We start from the raw sequence: 19511 nt of genomic DNA, 5'->3' as shown, positions 1-19511 counted from the left end.
GAGGAAAAGAGAGGCAGCAGCAATGGCAGCCGCCATCAATTGAACTTACCTGTACCGGAAGTTGCTGTAACCAAGATAGCGAGTTAGTAAACTGTCCTTATATGGGCATAACCCCCATATCGGAAACTCCCCCCCCCCACATCGCCCCCCACCCTCAACTTCCGGTTGCTTGCCGGAAGAGGAGGGAGAGAGAGGGAGCAGCAATGGCAGCCGCCATCAATTGAACTTACCTGCACCGGAAGTTGCTCTAACCGGATAAGCCAGTTCGTAAACTGTCCTTATATGGGCATAACCCCCCATACCGGAAACTCCCCCCCCCCCCACACATCGCCCTTAACTTCCGGTTCCTTACCGGAAGAGGAGGGAGAGAGAGGCAGCAGCAATGGCAGCCGCCATCAATTGAACTTACCTGCACCGGAAGTTGCTCTAACCGGATAAGCCAGTTCGTAAACTGTCCTTATATGGGCATAACCCCCCATACCGGAAACTCCCCCCCCCCACACATCGCCCTTAACTTCCGGTTGCTTACCGGAAGAGGAGGGAGAGAGAGAGAGGCCTCAGCAGCAGTAGCAGCAGCAATGGCGGCAACGTTACAAACATCCCCGATATCGCTGCAACAGCAACAACCACAGCAACAACTGCAGCCTCCTCCTCATCAGCAACAACAACAACCAGCACCACCCGCTGCGCCTCAACAACAAGCGACGCCTCCTGTCCTCCCTCCTCAGCCGCCTCAGCCTCTTCACGCATCGCCTCAGGAAACTCCGTGGTCGGCCATCGATCGCTACTACGACGAGCAGGAGGATGAGGCGAGCGAAGAGGTGGACGAGGAGGACGACGATGATGATGGGGAGGAGGCGGCGGCGAGGGGAGATGGAGGAGGAGGCGGTGAGGAGGAGGACATGGTGGACAGGAGGAGGAGGAGGAACGCTCGGGCGAGAGAGTCTGACGAAGGTTGTGAGGGAGACTCCGTCACTCTGTGTGTGTGTGCGGACACTCACTCTGTGTGTGTGTGAACACTCACTCTGTGTGTGAACACTCACTCACTCGCTGTGTGAACACTCACTCGCTGTGTGAACACTCACTCGCTGTGTGTGTGAACACTCACTCTGTGTGTGTGTGTGGACACTCACTCTGTGTGCACACTCTGTGTGTGCGGACACTCACTCTGTGTGTGTGTGTGGACACTCACTCACTCTGTGTGTGCGGACACTCACTCTGTGTGCACTCTGTGTGTGCGGACACTCACTCTGTGTGTGTGTGTGTGAACACTCACTCACTCGCTGTGTGTGAACACTCACTCACTCGCTGTGTGTGAACACTCACTCACTCGCTGTGTGTGAACACACTCACTCACTCGCTGTGTGTGAACACTCACTGTTTGTGTGTGGACACTCACTCGCTGTGTGAACACTCGCTGTGTGTGCACACTCTGTGTGTGCGGACACTTACTCTGTGTGTGTGTGTGAACACTCACTCACTCGCTGTGTGTGAACACTCACTCTGTGTGCACACTCTGTGTGTGTGGACACTCACTCGCTGTGTGAACACTCACTCACTCGCTGTGTGAACACTCACTCACTCGCTGTGTGAACACTCACTCACTCGCTGTGTGAACACTCACTCACTCGCTGTGTGGACACTCACTCCATCTCACTCACTGTGTGAACACTCACTCCATCTCACTCGCTGTGTGAACACTCACTGTGTGAACACTCACTCCATCTCACTCACTGTGTGAACACTCACTCCATCTCATTCACTGTGTGAACACTCACTCCATCTCACTCACTGTGTGAACACTCACTCCATCTCATTCACTGTGTGAACACTCACTCCATCTCACTCGCTGTGTGAACACTCACTCGCTGTGTGAACACTCACTCCATCTCACTCGCTGTGTGAACACTCACTCGCTGTGTGAACACTCACTCTCCCAGCCACCGTGGTGATGATGATAGTGATCTAACTCACGACCTCCTGCGTACCAGGCGAGGTAGTCAACATCTCCTAGCCACTGTGATGATGATAGTGATGGAACCCACGACCTCCTGCGTACCAGGCGAGGTAGTCAACATCTCACAGGGTCCGGAATGGAACCCACGACCTCCTGCGTACCAGGCGTGGTAGTCAACATCTCACAGGGTCCGGGATCGAACCCACGACCTCCTGCGTACCAGGCGAGGTGGTCAACATCTACCCAGCCACCGACAGCACTTGCCCCTTGCCAGTGTTGTGGGCTACACGGGGGACCTTTGCCTGTGTCTGTGCGAGGGAGCAGACACTGAGGACGCGAGCGAGACGGACCTCGCCAAGCATCATGAGGACGGACACGTGGAGATCAAGGAGAGGTGAGGGTGGTGGTGGGGGTGGGGGTGGTGGAGGTGGTGGTGGAGATCAAGGAGAGGTGAGCGTGGTGGTGGTGGGGGTGGTGGAGGTGGTGGTGATGGGGGTGGAGGTGGTGGTGGAGATCAAGGAGAGGTGAGCGTGGTGGTGGTGGGGGTGGTGGTGGTGGTGGTGGTGATGGGGGTGGAGGTGATGGAGGTGGAGATCAAGGAGAGGTGAGGGTAGTGGTGGTGGTGGTGGTGGGGGAGGTGGTGGGGGTGGTGGTGGTGGTGGGGGTGGTGGAGATCAAGGAGAGGTGAGCGTGGGGGTGGTGGGGGTGGTTGTGGGGGTGGCGGTGGGGGAGGTGGTGGGGGTGGTGGGGGTGGGGGTGGGGGTGGTGGTGGAGATCAAGGAGAGGTGAGCGTGGGGGTGGTGGGGGTGGTGGTGGTGGTGGGGGTGGTGGTGGAGATCAAGGAGAGGTGAGCGTGGTGGTGGTGGGGGTGGTGGTGGGGGTGGTGGTGGGGGTGGTGGTGGTTGTGGTGGGGGTGATGGGGGTGGAGATCAAGGAGGGGTGGCGGTGGTGGGGGTGGTGGTGGTGGTGGTGGTGGTGGTGGGGGTGGTGGTGGGGGAGGTGGTGGGGGTGGTGGTGGGGGTGGTGGTGGTGGTGGTGGTGGTGGAGATCAAGGAGAGGTGAGCGTGGTGGTGGTGGTGGTGGGGGTGGCGGTGGTGGGGGTGGGGGTGGTGGTGGTGGGGGAGGTGGTGGGGTGGTGGTGGAGGGTGGTGGGGGGTGGTGGTGGAGATCAAGGAGAGGTGAGCGTGGTGGCGGCGGCAGTGGTGGTGGTGGTGGTGGTGATGGTGGTGGAGGTGGTGGGGGTGGTGGGGTGGAGGTGGAGATCAAGGAGAGGTGAGCGTGGTGGTGGGGGTGATGGTGGTGGTGGAGATCAAGGAGAGGTGAGCGTGGTGGTGGTGGTGGTGGTGAGCGTGGTGGTGGTGGTGGTGGGGGTGGAGGTGGTGGTTGTGGGGGTGGTGGGGGTGGTGGTGGGGGTGGTGGTGGTGAGCGTGGTGGTGGTGAGCGTGGTGGTGGTGGCGGTGGTGATGGTGGTGGAGGTGGTGGTGAGCGTGGTGGTGGTGGAGGTGGTGGGGGTGGTGGGGTGGAGGTGGAGATCAAGGAGAGGTGAGCGTGGTGGTGGTGGTGGTGATGATGGTGGTGAGCGTGGTGGTGGTGGGGGTGGAGGTGGTGGTTGTGGGGGTGGTGGGGGTGGTGGTGGGGGTGGTGGTGGTGAGCGTGGTGGTGGTGAGCGTGGTGGTGGTGGCGGTGGTGGGTGTGGTGGTGGTGGTGGTGGTGGTGGGTGTGGTGGTGGTGGCGGTGGGGGTGGGGGTGGAGGTGGGGGTGGAGGTGGGAGTGGTGATGGGGGTGGTGATGGTAGTGGTATTGTTAGTGGTGTTGGTGATGATGATGGTGATGATGATGGTAGTGGTGGTGGTGATTGTGTTGTTGTTGATGATGGTGATGATGTTGATGATGTAGATGATGTTGATGATGTTGATGATGTAGATGATGTAGATGATGTTGATGATGGTGATGATGATGATGTTGGTGACGCTGCTGCTGCTGCTGCTGCTCTGCGCAGGATGTATCAGGAGAAGCTCAGCTCTCTGAAGAAGCAGCTACAGCATCTACACGAAGGTGGGTGAGTGGGTGGGTGAGTGGGTGAGTGGGTGGGTGGGTGAGTGGGTGGGTGGCTGGGTGGGTGGGTGAGTGGGTGGGTGGCTGGCTGGGGTGGCTGGGGTGGGTGGGTGGGTGAGTGGGTGGGTGGGTGGGTGAGTGGGTGGGTGGGTGGGTGAGTGGGTGGGTGGGTGGGTGAGTGGGTGGGTGGGTGGGTGAGTGGGTGGGTGGGTGAGTGGGTGGGTGGGTGAGTGGGTGGGTGGGTGAGTGGGTGGGTGGGTGGCTGGCTGGGTGGGTGGGTGGGTGAGTGGGTGGGTGGGTGGCTGGGTGGCTGGGTAGCAGTGTGTGTGTCTCTGAATGAATGTGTGTGTGGGTAGCAGAGTGTGTGTGTGTGTGTGTCTCTGAATGTGTGTGTGTGTGTCTCTGAATGTGTGTGTGTGTGTCTCTGAATGTGTGTGTGTGTGGTGTGTGTGTGTGTCTCTGAATGTGTGTGTGTGTCTCTGAATGTGTGTGTGTTTGTGTCTCTGAATGTGTGTGTGTTTGTGTCTCTGAATGTGTGTGTGTGGTGTGTGTGTGTGTGTCTCTGAATGTGTGTGTGTGTGGTGTGTGTGTGTGTCTCTGAATGTGTGTGTGTTTGTGTCTCTGAATGTGTGTGTGTGGTGTGTGTGTGTGTGTCTCTGAATGTGTGTGTGTGTGTCTGTGTGTGTGTGTGTGCAGGCACGCTGCAGGAATACCAGAAGAGGCTTCGCAAACTCGACCAGCAGTGCAAGGAGCGCATTCGCAACGCAGGTGAGTGGGTGGGTGGGTGGGTTGGTGGGTGGGTGGGTGGGTGAGTGGGTGGGTGGGTGGGTTGGTGGGTGGGTGGGTGGGTGGACTTTGCTGGTTGGTTTTGGTGGGTGGGTTTGGTGGGTGGGTGGGTGGTGGGTGGGTGGGTGGTGGGTGGGTGGTGGGTTGGTGGGTGGGTTGGTGGGTGGGTGGGTGGGTGGACTTTGCTGGTTGGTTTTGGTGGGTGGGTTTGGTGGGTGGGTGGGTGGTGGGTGGGTGGGTGGTGGGTGGGTGGGTGGTGGGTGGGTGGTGGGTGGGTGGGTGGTGGGTGGGTGGGTGGTGGGTGGGTGGGTGGTGGGTGGGGGGTGGTGGTGGGTGGGTGGTGGGTGGGTGGGTGGTGGTGGGTGGGTGGTGGGTGGGTGGGTGGTGGGTGGGTGGGTGGTGGTGGGTGGGTGGTGGGTGGGGGGTGCACCTGCTGGTAACTTCCACCGTCACCACGGTCACCACCGTCACCACGGTCACCACGGTCCGTCACCACCGTCACCACCGTCACCACCGTCACCACCGTCACCACCGTCACCACGGTCACCACGGTCGTCACCACCGTCACCACCGTCACCACCGTCACCACCGTCACCACCGTCACCACGGTCACCACGGTCGTCACCACCGTCACCACCGTCACCACCGTCACCACCGTCACCACCGTCACCACCGTCACCACCGTCACCACGCCACCGTCACCACCGTCACCACCGTCACCACCGTCACCACCGTCACCACGGTCACCACGGTCGTCACCACCGTCACCACCGTCACCACCGTCACCACCGTCACCACCGTCACCACGGTCACCACGGTCGTCACCGCCACCACGGTCGTCACCACCGTCACCACCACCATCACCACCGTCACCACCACCACCACCGTCACCACCGTCACCACCGTCACCACCATCACCACCGTCACCACCGTCACCACCGTCACCACGGTCACCACGGTCGTCACCGCCACCACGGTCGTCACCACCGTCACCACCACCATCACCACCGTCACCACCACCACCACCGTCACCACCGTCACCACCGTCACCACGGTCACCACGGTCACCACGGTCGTCACCACCGTCACCACCGTCACCACCGTCACCACCGTCACCACCATCACCACCGTCACCACCGTCACCACCGTCACCACGGTCACCACGGTCGTCACCGCCACCACGGTCGTCACCGCCACCACGGTCGTCACCACCGTCACCACCACCATCACCACCGTCACCACCACCACCACCGTCACCACCGTCACCACCGTCACCACCGTCACCACCGTCACCACGGTCACCACGGTCGTCACCACCGTCACCACCGTCACCACCGTCACCACCGTCACCACCGTCACCACCGTCACCACGGTCACCACGGTCGTCACCGCCACCACGGTCGTCACCACCGTCACCACCACCATCACCACCGTCACCACCGTCACCACCGTCACCACCGTCACCACCATCACCACCGTCACCACGGTCACCACCGTCACCACGGTCACCACGGTCGTCACCGCCACCACGGTCACCACGGTCGTCACCACCGTCACCACCACCATCACCACCGTCACCACCACCACCACCGTCACCACCGTCACCACCGTCACCGCCACCACGGTCACCACGGTCGTCACCGCCACCACGGTCACCACGGTCGTCACCACCGTCACCACCACCATCACCACCGTCACCACCACCACCACGGTCACCACGGTCACCACCACCGTCACCTCCACCACCGTCACCTCCACCACCACCACCTCCCGCTGATTCCACTCCCCTCTCTCTCTCTGTGCTGATTCCACTCTCTCTGTTTGTGATCCTGCGCAGACTTGTTCCTGCAGCTTGAGGTGAGGTGATTGGTGTGCACTCACCCCGCCCGCTCACCCGCTCACTCACCCACTCACTCACCCACTCACTCACCCACTCACTCACCCACTCACTCGCTCACTCGCTTACCCACTCACTCACCCGCTCACTCACCCACTCACTCACCCACTCACTCACCCCGCCCGCTCACCCACTCACTCACCCGCTCACTCACCCACTCACTCACCCACTCACCCACCCACCCATTCACTCACCCACCCACTCACTCACCCGCTCACTCACCCACTCACTCACCCACTCACTCACTAGCTCACTCACTCGTTCACTCACTCACTCGCTCACTCGCTTACCCACTCACCCGCTCGCTCACTCGCTCACCCACCCACTTACTCACCCACTCACTCACCCACTCACTCACTAGCTCACTCACTAGCTCACTCACCCACTCACTCACCCACTCACTCACCCACCCATTCACTCACCCACCCACTCACTCACCCGCTCACTCACCCACTCACTCACCCACTCACTCACTAGCTCACTCACTCGTTCACTCACTCACTCGCTCACTTCGCTTACCCACTCACCCGCTCGCTCACTCGCTCACCCACCCACTTACTCACCCACTCACTCACCCACTCACTCACTAGCTCACTCACTAGCTCACTCACCCACTCACTCACCCACTCACTCACCCACTCACTCACCCGCTCACTCACCCGCTCACTCACCCGCTCACTCACCCGCTCACTCACCCACTCACTCACCCACTCACCCACCCACCCATTCACTCACCCACCCACTCACTCACCCGCTCACTCACCCACTCACTCACCCACTCACTCACTAGCTCACTCACTCACTCGCTCACTCGCTTACCCACTCACCCCACTCGCTCACCCACCCACTTACTCACTCACTCACCCACTCACCCGCTCACTCACTCACTCGTTCACTCACCCGCTCACCCACTCGCTCACTCACCCACCCACTCACTCATCCGCTCACCCACTCGCCGCTCACACCCACCCACTCACTCATCCGCTCACCCACCCACTCGCTCGCTCGCTCACCCGCTCACTCACTCACTAGCTCACTCACTCAGCCGCTCGCTCACCCGCGCGCTCGCTCACTCACTCACCAGCTCACTCACCCACTCACCCACTCACTCACTCACCCGCTCACTCAATCACTCGCCCGCTCACCCCACTCACTCACCCGCTCACTCACCCGCTCACTCACCCACTCACTCACCCACTCACTCACCCGCTCACTCACCCACCCACTCACTCACCCGCTCACTCACTCACCCACTCGCTCACTCACCCGCTCTCTCATCCACCCACTCACTCACTCACCACTCCTCACCCCACTCACTCACCCGCTCACTCATCCGCTCACTCACCCACTCACCCACTCACTCACTCACCCGCCCACTCACACCCCCGCTCACCCTCACCACTCCTCACCCCACTCCTCACCCCACTCCTCACCCCACTCACCCTCACCACTCACCACTCCTCACCCCACTCAATCACCCACCCACTTACTCACTCACCCACTCACCCGCTCTCTCACTCGCTCACTTGCTCACCCACTCTCCCTCACACTCACCACTCCTCACCACTCCTCACCCCACTCCTCACCCCACTCACCCTCACCACTCACCACTCCTCACCCCACTCAATCATCCACCCACTTACTCACCACCCACTCACCACTCACCCGCTCTCTCACTCACTCGCTCGCTCACTCGCTCACCCACTCTCCCTCACACTCACCACTCCTCACCACTCCTCACCCCACTCCTCACCACTCACCAGACGGAGCAAGTGGAACGGAGTCACGTACGTGAGCGGCGTGCCGCTGTCAAGGAGTTTGAGGACAGGAAAGTGGAGCTCACCACTCCTCACCCCGCTCACTCCGCTCACTCACCCGCCCACCCACTCACCCACCCACTCACTCACCCGCTCACCCACCCACTCACCCACTCACTCACTCATCCGCTCACTCACCCACTCACCTACCCACCCACCCACTCACCCACTCACTCACTCGCTCACTCGCTCACTCGCTCACTCGCTCACCCACTCTCCCTCACACTCACCACTCCTCACCACTCCTCACCCCACTCCTCACCACTCACCAGACGGAGCAAGTGGAACGGAGTCACGTACGTGAGCGGCGTGCCGCTGTCAAGGAGTTTGAAGACAGGAAAGTGGAGCTCAAGGAAAGTCTTGTTGCCGAGTTGGAGGAGAAAAAGAAAATCATCGAGACGGAGCGACTCACCATGGAGCTCACCGGCGGTGAGGAGGAGACGCTCACCGGCTCGCTCACCGGCTCGCTCACCAGCTCGCTCACCCGCTCACTCGCTCATTCAATCACTCGCTCACCCACTCGGTCATTCAATCACTCGCTCACCCACTCGCTCATTCAATCATTCGCTCATTCAATCACTCGCTCACCCACTCGCTCATTCAATCACTCACCCACTCACTCACTCACTCACCCACTCACTCACCCACTCACCCACCCACTCACTCACCCACTCACTCATTCAATCACGCGCTCATTCAGTCACTCACTCATTCAGTCACTCGCTCACCCACTCGCTCATTCAATCACTCACCCACTAGCTCACTCATTCAGTCACCCGCTCACCCACTCACCCGCTCACCCGCTCACACACACACCCACCCACTCACCCACTCACGCACCCGCTCACCCACTCACTCGCTCATTCAATCACTCACCCACTCACTCATTCAATCACTCACCCACTAGCTCACTCATTCAGTCACTCACTCATTCAGTCACTCGCTCACCCACTCACCCACTCACTCACCCACTCACTCACCCACTCGCTCATTCAATCACTCACCCACTCACTCATTCAATCACTCGCCCACAAGCTCACTCATTCAGTCACTCGCTCACCCACTCACCCACTAGCTCACTCATTCAGTCACTCACTCATTCAGTCACTCACTCACCCGCTCACTCACTCACCCACTCACCCACTCACTCACCCACTCACCCACCCGCTCACCACTCACCCACCCGCTCACCCCCCCCCCCCCCCCAGACTCGATGGAGGTGAAACCGATAATGACTCGCAAACTCCGTCGGAGGCCAAACGACCCGGTGCCCCTGCCGGACAAACGGAGAAAACCTCCTCCCTATATCCTTGACCACAACCACAACAACCACAACAACCACAACAACCACAACAACCACAACAACCACAACAACTACAACAACTGCCACAACTACTACAACTACTACTACTACAATTACTACTATCACTACTATCACAACTTCAACAACTACCACTACTACTACCACAACCACAACAACTACCACAACAACTACCACTACACAACTACCATAACTACTACTGCCACAACTACCACAACCACAACTACTACCACTACTACTACTAGAACCACAACTACCACAACTACTACAACAACTACCACTACCACAACTACCACAACTACTACAACAACTACCACTACCACAACTACCACAACTACTACAACAACTACCACTACCACAACTACTACAACAACTACCACAACTACTACTACAACTACTACAACTACCACAACTACCACAACTACCACAACTACTACAACAACTACCACTACCACAACTACCACAACTACTACAACAACTACCACTACCACAACTACTACAACAACTACCACAACTACAACAACTACTACAACTACAACAACTACCACAACTACCACTACTACTACAACTACTACTACCACTATAACACTACTACTACCACAACCACTACCACAACTACCATAACTACCATAACTACCACGGCGTTATGGTGGTGTGTGTGTACCGTGTGTGTGTACCGTGTGTGTGTACCGTCTGTGTGTGTACCGTGTGTGTGTGTACCGTGTGTGTGTACCGTGTGTGTGTGTACCGTGTGTGTGTACCGTGTGTGTGTGTACCGTGTGTGTGTACCGTGTGTGTGTGTGTACCGTGTGTGTGTGTACCGTGTGTGTGTACTGTGTGTGTGTACCGTGTGTGTGTACCGTGTGTGTGTGTACCGTGTGTGTGTGTACCGTGTGTGTGTACCGTGTGTGTGTACCGTGTGTGTGTGTACCGTGTGTGTGTACCGTGTGTGTGTGTACCGTGTGTGTGTAGTGTGTACAGTGTGTGTGTACCGTGTGTACAGTGTGTGTGTGCAGTGTGTACAGTGTGTGTGTGCAGTGTGTACCGTGTGTGTGTGCATTGTGTACCGTGTGTGTGTACAGTGTGTACAGTGTGTGTGTGTGTACAGTGTGCACAGTGTGTGTGTGCAGTGTGTACCGTGTGTGTGTACAGTGTGTGTGTGTGTGCAGTGTGTGTACAGTGTGCACAGTGTGTGTGCAGTGTGTACCGTGTGTGTGTACAGTGTGTGTGTGTGTGCAGTGTGTGTACAGTGTGCACAGTGTGTGTGCAGTGTGTACCGTGTGTGTGTACAGTGTGTACAGTGTGTGTGCAGTGTGTACCGTGTGTGTGCAGTGTGTACCGTGTGTGTGTACAGTGTGCACAGTGTGTGTGTACAGTGTGCACAGTGTGTGTGCAGTGTGTGTGTACAGTGTGTGTGCCGTGTGTGTACCGTGTGTACACTGTGTGTGTACAGTGTGTACCGTGTGTGTGTACAGTGTGTGTACAGTGTGTGTGTACAGTGTGTGTGCACAGTGTGTGTGCACTGTGTGTGTGTACACTGTGTACAGTGTGCGTACAGTGTGTGTGTACAGTGTGTCTATATCCCTCCTTGACTGTTGCCTCACCGCAGTTGAATTACCTGCTGCTGGATGAGCAGATACAGGACGACCTGAGGGCTCTCAACAAAGTGAGACACTCACTCATTCATTCATTCACTCGTTCACTCATTCACTCACTCATTCATTCACTCATACACTCACTCGTTCACTCACTCGATCATTCATTCACTCGTTCATTCACTCGTTCATTCATTCACTCACTCATTCACTCACTCATTCATTCACTCATTCATTCACTCGTTCATTCATTTACTCGTTCATTCATTCACTCATTCATTCATTCACTGACTCATACACTCACTCGTTCACTCATTCACTCATTCACACACTCATTCACTCATTCACACACTCATTCACTCACTCATTCACTGACTCATACACTTACTCACTCATACACTCACTCATTCACTGACTCATACACTCATTCACTCACTCATTCACTCACTCATTCATTCACTCACACACTCACTCACTCATACACTCACTCACTAATTCACTCACTCACACACTCACTCACTCATACACTCACTCACTCACTCATACACTCACTCACTCACTCATACACTCACTCACTCGTACACTCACTCATACACTCACTCACTAATTCACTCACTCACACACTCACTCACTCATACACTCACTCACTCACTCATACAATCACTCATACACTCACTCATACACTCACTCACTCACTCATACACTCACTCATACACTCACTCACTCACTCATACACTCACTCATACACTCACTCACTCGTACACTCACTCATACACTCACTCACTAATTCACTCACTCATACACTCACTCACTCACTCATACACTCACTCATACACTCACTCACTCACTCATACAATCACTCATACACTCACTCATACACTCACTCACTCACTCATACACTCACTCATACACTCACTCACTCACTCATACACTCACTCATACACTCACTCACTCATTCACACACTCATTCACTCACTCATTCACTGACTCATACACTCACTCGTTCACTCATTCAGTCATTCACTCACTCATTCACTCATACACTCACTCATTCACTGACTCATACACTCATTCATTCACTCATTCATTCACTCATTCACTCACTCACACACTCAGACACTCACACACTCGTTCACTCACTCGTTCACTCACTCACTCATACACTCACTCACTAATTCACTCACTCACACACTCACACACTCATACACTCACTCACTAATTCACTCACTCACTCACTCATACACTCACTCACTAATTCACTCACTCACACACTCATACACTCACTCACTAATTCACTCACTCATACACTCATACACTCACTCACTAATTCACTCACTCATACACTCACTCATTCACTGACTCTTACACTCATTCATTCACTCACTCTCATTCACTCATTCACTCGCTCATTCACTCACACACTCACTCACTAATTCACTCACTCATACACTCACTCATTCACTGACTCTTACACTCATTCATTCACTCACTCTCATTCACTCATACACTCGCTCATTCACTCACACACTCACTCACACACTCACTCTCAGACACTCATGCACTCACTCATTCATTCACTCACTCAAACACTCACTCATACACTCACTCATTCATTCACTCACTCACTCATACACTCACTCAAACACTCACTCATACACTCACTCATTCACTCACTGACTCACTCATACACTCACTCACACACTCATTCACTTACTCATTCACACGCACACATACACTCACACACGCACACAGACACACACAGAGACACACTCACACACACTCACACACACACAGACACTCACACACACACACAGACACTCACACACACACTCACACATACAGAGACACACACACTCTCACACACACACTCTCACACACTCACACACACACACACAGACACTCACACACACTCACACACACAGACAGACACACACAGAGACTCACACACACAGACAGACACACACACACAAACACACACAGAAACACACACACTCACACACACTCACAGACACTCACAGACACACACAGAGACACTTGCACACATACTTACACACACACTCACACACACCCACACTCACACACACAGACAGACACACACACAAACACGCACAGAAACACACACTCACACAGAATCACACACAGACACACACACACTCACACACACACACAGAGACACACACACTCACACACACAGAGACACACAGAGACACACACACTCACACACACAGAGACACACACACACAGAAACACACACATTCACACACAGACACACACACACAGAGACAGGCAGACGGGGTGTTTATGTTGTTGTTGTTGATGGGTGGTGGCGTGTTTTGCGTAGTGTCTGTGTTGATGGATGCCGTGCTCACTGATGGCTGCTGTTGTCTTTTTCGTGTTCGCAGGGAAAGCCGTTCAAGAGAGCAGGTAATGTAGACACCCACACGCCCCCTCGTGTGTCATACAGTCAAACCTCGCTTCACGAACTTAATTCGCGAACTGACTCTGGTCGCGAACCGAATTGGTCGTGACCCGAGGCACATTTCCCCAAAGGCTTTCAATGTAAATCGGGTTAATCCGTTCTGACCTTTTTTTTGGGGGGTTTTTGAAGCACAAAATTACAATACACATTAGTGTAGTACTGTACAGCATAGTAATGTATGAAGAGAGAACACTAACCACGCTTGAGATGACTTCAGTAAGCACTCAAACGGGTGAACTGTACAATACAGTAAGTACAGTATTGTACAGTATTGTACAGTAGTACAGTACTGTATGTGCTAAAAAGCACAGCAAAAAGTCACTGAAAGTGTCTTCGCAGTTCCCGCAGCGCTTCTTTCTGTGTCTCTGCTTCTCTCCACGATCTTCCTACAGGCTGTCACGACCACGTGGCAGCCTGGAATTAGCATTAGAATGGCCGCGGTTCCTGTTCGTCAACCGGAGAATATTGTCGTGAACTTTTCTGTTCGTGAACCGAGTTGTTCGTGAACAGAAGCGGAGTTCGTGCACCGGAGCATATTGTCATGAACTTTTCTGTTCGTGAACCGAGTTGTTCATGAACAGAAGCGGAGTTCGTGCACCGGAGCATATTGTCATGAACTTTTCTGTTCGTGAACCGAGTTGTTCATGAACAGAAGCGGAGTTCGTGCACCGGAGCATATTGTCATGAACTTTTCTGTTGGTGAACCGAGTTGTTCATGAACAGAAGCGGAGTTCGTGCACCGGAGCATACTGTCATGAACTTTTCTGTTCGTGAACCGAGTTGTTCATGAACAGAAGCGGAGTTCGTGCACCGGAGCATATTGTCATGAACTTTTCTGTTCATGAACTTTTCTGTTCGTGAACCGAGTTGTTGGTGAACCGACGCGGAGTTCGTGCACCGGAGCATATTGTCATGAACTTTTCTGTTCATGAACTTTTCTGTTCGTGAACCGAGTTGTTGGTGAACCGACGCGGAGTTCGTGAACCGGAGCATATTGTCATGAACTTTTCTGTTCATGAACTTTTCTGTTCATGAACTTTTCTGTTCGTGAACCGAGTTGTTGGTGAACCGACGCGGAGTTCGTGCACCGGAGCATATTGTCATGAACTTTTCTGTTCGTGAACTTTTCTGTTCGTGAACCGAGTTGTTCATGAACCGACGCGGAGTTCGTGCACCGGAGCATATTGTCATGAACTTTTCTGTTCGTGAACCGAGTTGTTCATGAACAGAAGCGGAGTTCGTGCACCGGAGCTTATTGTCGTGAACTTTTCTGTTGGTGAACCGAGTTGTTCATGGACCGACGCGGAGTTCGTGAACCGAAGCATATTGTCATGAACTTTTCTGTTCGTGAACCGAGTTGTTCATGAACAGAAGCGGAGTTCGTGAACCGGAGCTTATTGTCGTGAACTTTTCTGTTGGTGAACCGAGTTGTTTGTGAACAGAAGCGGAGTTCGTGAACCGAAGCTTATTGTCGTGAACTTTTCTGTTCGTGAACCGAGTTGTTCATGAACAGAAGCGGAGTTCGTGAACCGGAGCTTATTGTCGTGAACTTTTCTGTTCGTGAACCGAGTTGTTCATGAACAGAAGCGGAGTTCGTGCACCGGAGCATCTTGTCATGAACTTTTCTGTTGGTGAACCGAGTTGTTCATGAACAGAAGCGGAGTTCGTGCACCGGAGCATCTTGTCATGAACTTTTCTGTTCGTGAACCGAGTTGTTCATGAACAGAAGCGGAGTTCGTCAACCGGAGCATCTTGTCATGAACTTTTCTGTTCGTGAACCGAGTTGTTCATGAACAGAAGCGAAGTTCGTGCACCGGAGCTTATTGTCGTGAACTTTTCTGTTCGTGAACCGAGTTGTTCATGAACCGACGCGGAGTTCGTCAACCGGAGCATCTTGTCATGAACTTTTCTGTTCGTGAACCGAGTTGTTCATGAACAGAAGCGGAGTTCGTGCACCGGAGCATCTTGTCATGAACTTTTCTGTTCGTGAACCGAGTTGTTCATGAACAGAAGCGGAGTTCGTGCACCGGAGCTTATTGTCGTGAACTTTTCTGTTCGTGAACCGAGTTGTTCATGAACAGAAGCGGAGTTCGTGCACCGGAGCTTATTGTCGTGAACTTTTCTGTTCGTGAACCGAGTTGTTCATGAACCGACGCGGAGTTCGTGCACCGGAGCATATTGTCATGAACTTTTCTGTTCGTGAACCGAGTTGTTCATGAACAGAAGCGGAGTTCGTGCACCGGAGCTTATTGTCGTGAACTTTTCTGTTGGTGAACCGAGTTGTTCATGAACCGACGCGGAGTTCGTGAACCGAAGCATCTTGTCATGAACTTTTCTGTTGGTGAACCGAGTTGTTCATGAACAGAAGCGGAGTTCGTGCACCGGAGCATCTTGTCATGAACTTTTCTGTTCGTGAACCGAGTTGTTCATGAACAGAAGCGGAGTTCGTCAACCGGAGCACATTGTCGTGAACTTTTCTGTCGGTGAACCGAGTTGTTCGTGAACCGAAGCGGAGTTCGTGCACCGGAGCTTATTGTCGTGAACTTTTCTGTTCGTGAACCGAGTTGTTCATGAACAGAAGCGGAGTTCGTGCACCGGAGCTTATTGTCGTGAACTTTTCTGTTCGTGAACCGAGTTGTTCATGAACCGAAGCGGAGTTCGTGCACCGGAGCTTATTGTCGTGAACTTTTCTGTTGGTGAACCGAGTTGTTCATGAACCGACGCGGAGTTCGTCAACCGGAGCATTTTGTCGTGAATTTTTCTGTTCGTGAACCGAGTTGTTCATGAACAGAAGCGGAGTTCGTGCACCGGAGCACATTGTCGTGAACTTTTCTGTTCATGAACCGAGTTGTTCATGAACAGAAGCGGAGTTCGTGCACCGGAGCATATTGTCGTGAACTTTTCTGTCGGTGAACCGAGTTGTTCATGAACAGAAGCGGAGTTCGTCAACCGGAGCAAATTGTCGTGAACTTTTCTGTTGGTGAACCGAGTTGTTCATGAACAGAAGCGGAGTTCGTCAACCGGAGCAAATTGTCGTGAACTTTTCTGTTCGTGAACCGAGTTGTTCATGAACAGAAGCGGAGTTCGTGCACCGGAGCTTATTGTCGTGAACTTTTCTGTTGGTGAACCGAGTTGTTCATGAACAGAAGCGGAGTTCGTGCACCGGAGCTTATTGTCGTGAACTTTTCTGTTCGTGAACCGAGTTGTTCATGAACAGAAGCGGAGTTCGTGCACCGGAGCTTATTGTCATGAACTTTTCTGTTCGTGAACTTTTCTGTTCGTGAACCGAGTTGTTCATGAACCGACGCGGAGTTCGTGCACCGGAGCATATTGTCATGAACTTTTCTGTTCGTGAACCGAGTTGTTCATGAACAGAAGCGGAGTTCGTGCACCGGAGCTTATTGTCGTGAACTTTTCTGTTGGTGAACCGAGTTGTTCATGAACCGACGCGGAGTTCGTGAACCGAAGCATCTTGTCATGAACTTTTCTGTTGGTGAACCGAGTTGTTCATGAACAGAAGCGGAGTTCGTGCACCGGAGCATCTTGTCATGAACTTTTCTGTTCGTGAACCGAGTTGTTCATGAACAGAAGCGGAGTTCGTCAACCGGAGCACATTGTCGTGAACTTTTCTGTTCATGAACCGAGTTGTTCATGAACAGAAGCGGAGTTCGTGCACCGGAGCATATTGTCGTGAACTTTTCTGTCGGTGAACCGAGTTGTTCGTGAACCGAAGCGGAGTTCGTGCACCGGAGCTTATTGTCGTGAACTTTTCTGTTCGTGAACCGAGTTGTTCATGAACAGAAGCGGAGTTCGTGCACCGGAGCTTATTGTCGTGAACTTTTCTGTTCGTGAACCGAGTTGTTCATGAACCGAAGCGGAGTTCGTGCACCGGAGCTTATTGTCGTGAACTTTTCTGTTGGTGAACCGAGTTGTTCATGAACCGACGCGGAGTTCGTCAACCGGAGCATTTTGTCGTGAATTTTTCTGTTCGTGAACCGAGTTGTTCATGAACAGAAGCGGAGTTCGTGCACCGGAGCACATTGTCGTGAACTTTTCTGTTCATGAACCGAGTTGTTCATGAACAGAAGCGGAGTTCGTGCACCGGAGCATATTGTCGTGAACTTTTCTGTCGGTGAACCGAGTTGTTCATGAACAGAAGCGGAGTTCGTCAACCGGAGCAAATTGTCGTGAACTTTTCTGTTGGTGAACCGAGTTGTTCATGAACAGAAGCGGAGTTCGTCAACCGGAGCAAATTGTCGTGAACTTTTCTGTTCGTGAACCGAGTTGTTCATGAACAGAAGCGGAGTTCGTGCACCGGAGCTTATTGTCGTGAACTTTTCTGTTGGTGAACCGAGTTGTTCATGAACAGAAGCGGAGTTCGTCAACCGGAGCTTATTGTCGTGAACTTTTCTGTTGGTGAACCGAGTTGTTCATGAACCGACGCGGAGTTCGTCAACCGGAGCTTATTGTCGTGAACTTTTCTGTTGGTGAACCGAGTTGTCCATGAACAGAAGCGGAGTTCGTGCACCGGAGCATATTGTCGTGAACTTTTCTGTTCGTGAACCGAGTTGTTCATGAACAGAAGCGGAGTTCGTGCACCGGAGCATTTTGTCGTGAACTTTTCTGTTCGTGAACCGAGTTGTTCATGAGCAGAAGCGGAGTTCGTGCACCGGAGCATATTGTCGTGAACTTTTCTGTTCGTGAACCGAGTTGTTCATGAGCAGAAGCGGAGTTCGTGCACCGGAGCTTATTGTCGTGAACTTTTCTGTTCGTGAACCGAGTTGTTCATGAACCGACGCGGAGTTCGTGAACCGGAGCTTATTGTCGTGAACTTTTCTGTTCGTGAACCGAGTTGTTCATGAACAGAAGCGGAGTTCGTGCACCGGAGCTTATTGTCGTGAACTTTTCTGTTGGTGAACCGAGTTGTTCATGAACCGACGCGGAGTTCGTGAACCGGAGCTTATTGTCGTGAACTTTTCTGTTCGTGAACCGAGTTGTTCATGAACAGAAGCGGAGTTCGTGCACCGGAGCTTATTGTCATGAACTTTTCTGTTCGTGAACCGAGTTGTTCATGAACAGATGCGGAGTTCGTGCACCGGAGCATCTTGTCATGAACTTTTCTGTTCGTGAACCGAGTTGTTCATGAACAGAAGCGGAGTTCGTGCACCGGAGCATCTTGTCATGAACTTTTCTGTTGGTGAACCGAGTTGTTCATGAACAGAAGCGGAGTTCGTGCACCGGAGCATCTTGTCATGAACTTTTCTGTTCGTGAACCGAGTTGTTCATGAACAGAAGCGGAGTTCGTCAACCGGAGCATCTTGTCATGAACTTTTCTGTTCGTGAACCGAGTTGTTCATGAACAGAAGCGGAGTTCGTGCACCGGAGCTTATTGTCGTGAACTTTTCTGTTCGTGAACCGAGTTGTTCATGAACAGAAGCGGAGTTCGTGCACCGGAGCTTATTGTCATGAACTTTTCTGTTCGTGAACTTTTCTGTTCGTGAACCGAGTTGTTCATGAACCGACGCGGAGTTCGTGCACCGGAGCATATTGTCATGAACTTTTCTGTTCGTGAACCGAGTTGTTCATGAACAGAAGCGGAGTTCG

General features: G+C 53.6%; 1 protein-coding gene across 1 annotated transcript in view; it reads left to right on the top strand.

The window, feature by feature from the left end:
• The first annotated feature begins 545 nt into the window (after nt 1-545).
• Nucleotides 546-19511, top strand: part of SUDS3 (SIN3A corepressor complex component SDS3) — a 29840-nt gene continuing 10874 nt past the window's right edge. Inside the window, exons 1-9 of the mRNA XM_078885377.1 lie at nt 546-954; nt 2282-2351; nt 3957-4012; nt 4709-4780; nt 6636-6655; nt 8785-8941; nt 9721-9816; nt 11438-11499; nt 13831-13852. Of these exons, the coding sequence (XP_078741503.1) occupies nt 579-954; nt 2282-2351; nt 3957-4012; nt 4709-4780; nt 6636-6655; nt 8785-8941; nt 9721-9816; nt 11438-11499; nt 13831-13852 (931 nt within the window). The 5' untranslated portion in view covers nt 546-578. The remainder of the gene's footprint in view (nt 955-2281; nt 2352-3956; nt 4013-4708; nt 4781-6635; nt 6656-8784; nt 8942-9720; nt 9817-11437; nt 11500-13830; nt 13853-19511) is intronic.

This window comes from Lampetra fluviatilis, unplaced genomic scaffold, assembly GCF_964198595.1.
Source record: "Lampetra fluviatilis unplaced genomic scaffold, kcLamFluv1.1 SCAFFOLD_584, whole genome shotgun sequence".
Taxonomy (NCBI): Eukaryota; Metazoa; Chordata; class Hyperoartia; order Petromyzontiformes; family Petromyzontidae; genus Lampetra; species Lampetra fluviatilis.
Note: the sequence above shows the minus strand (reverse complement) of the source record. Positions and strands in the feature narration are given on the sequence as shown.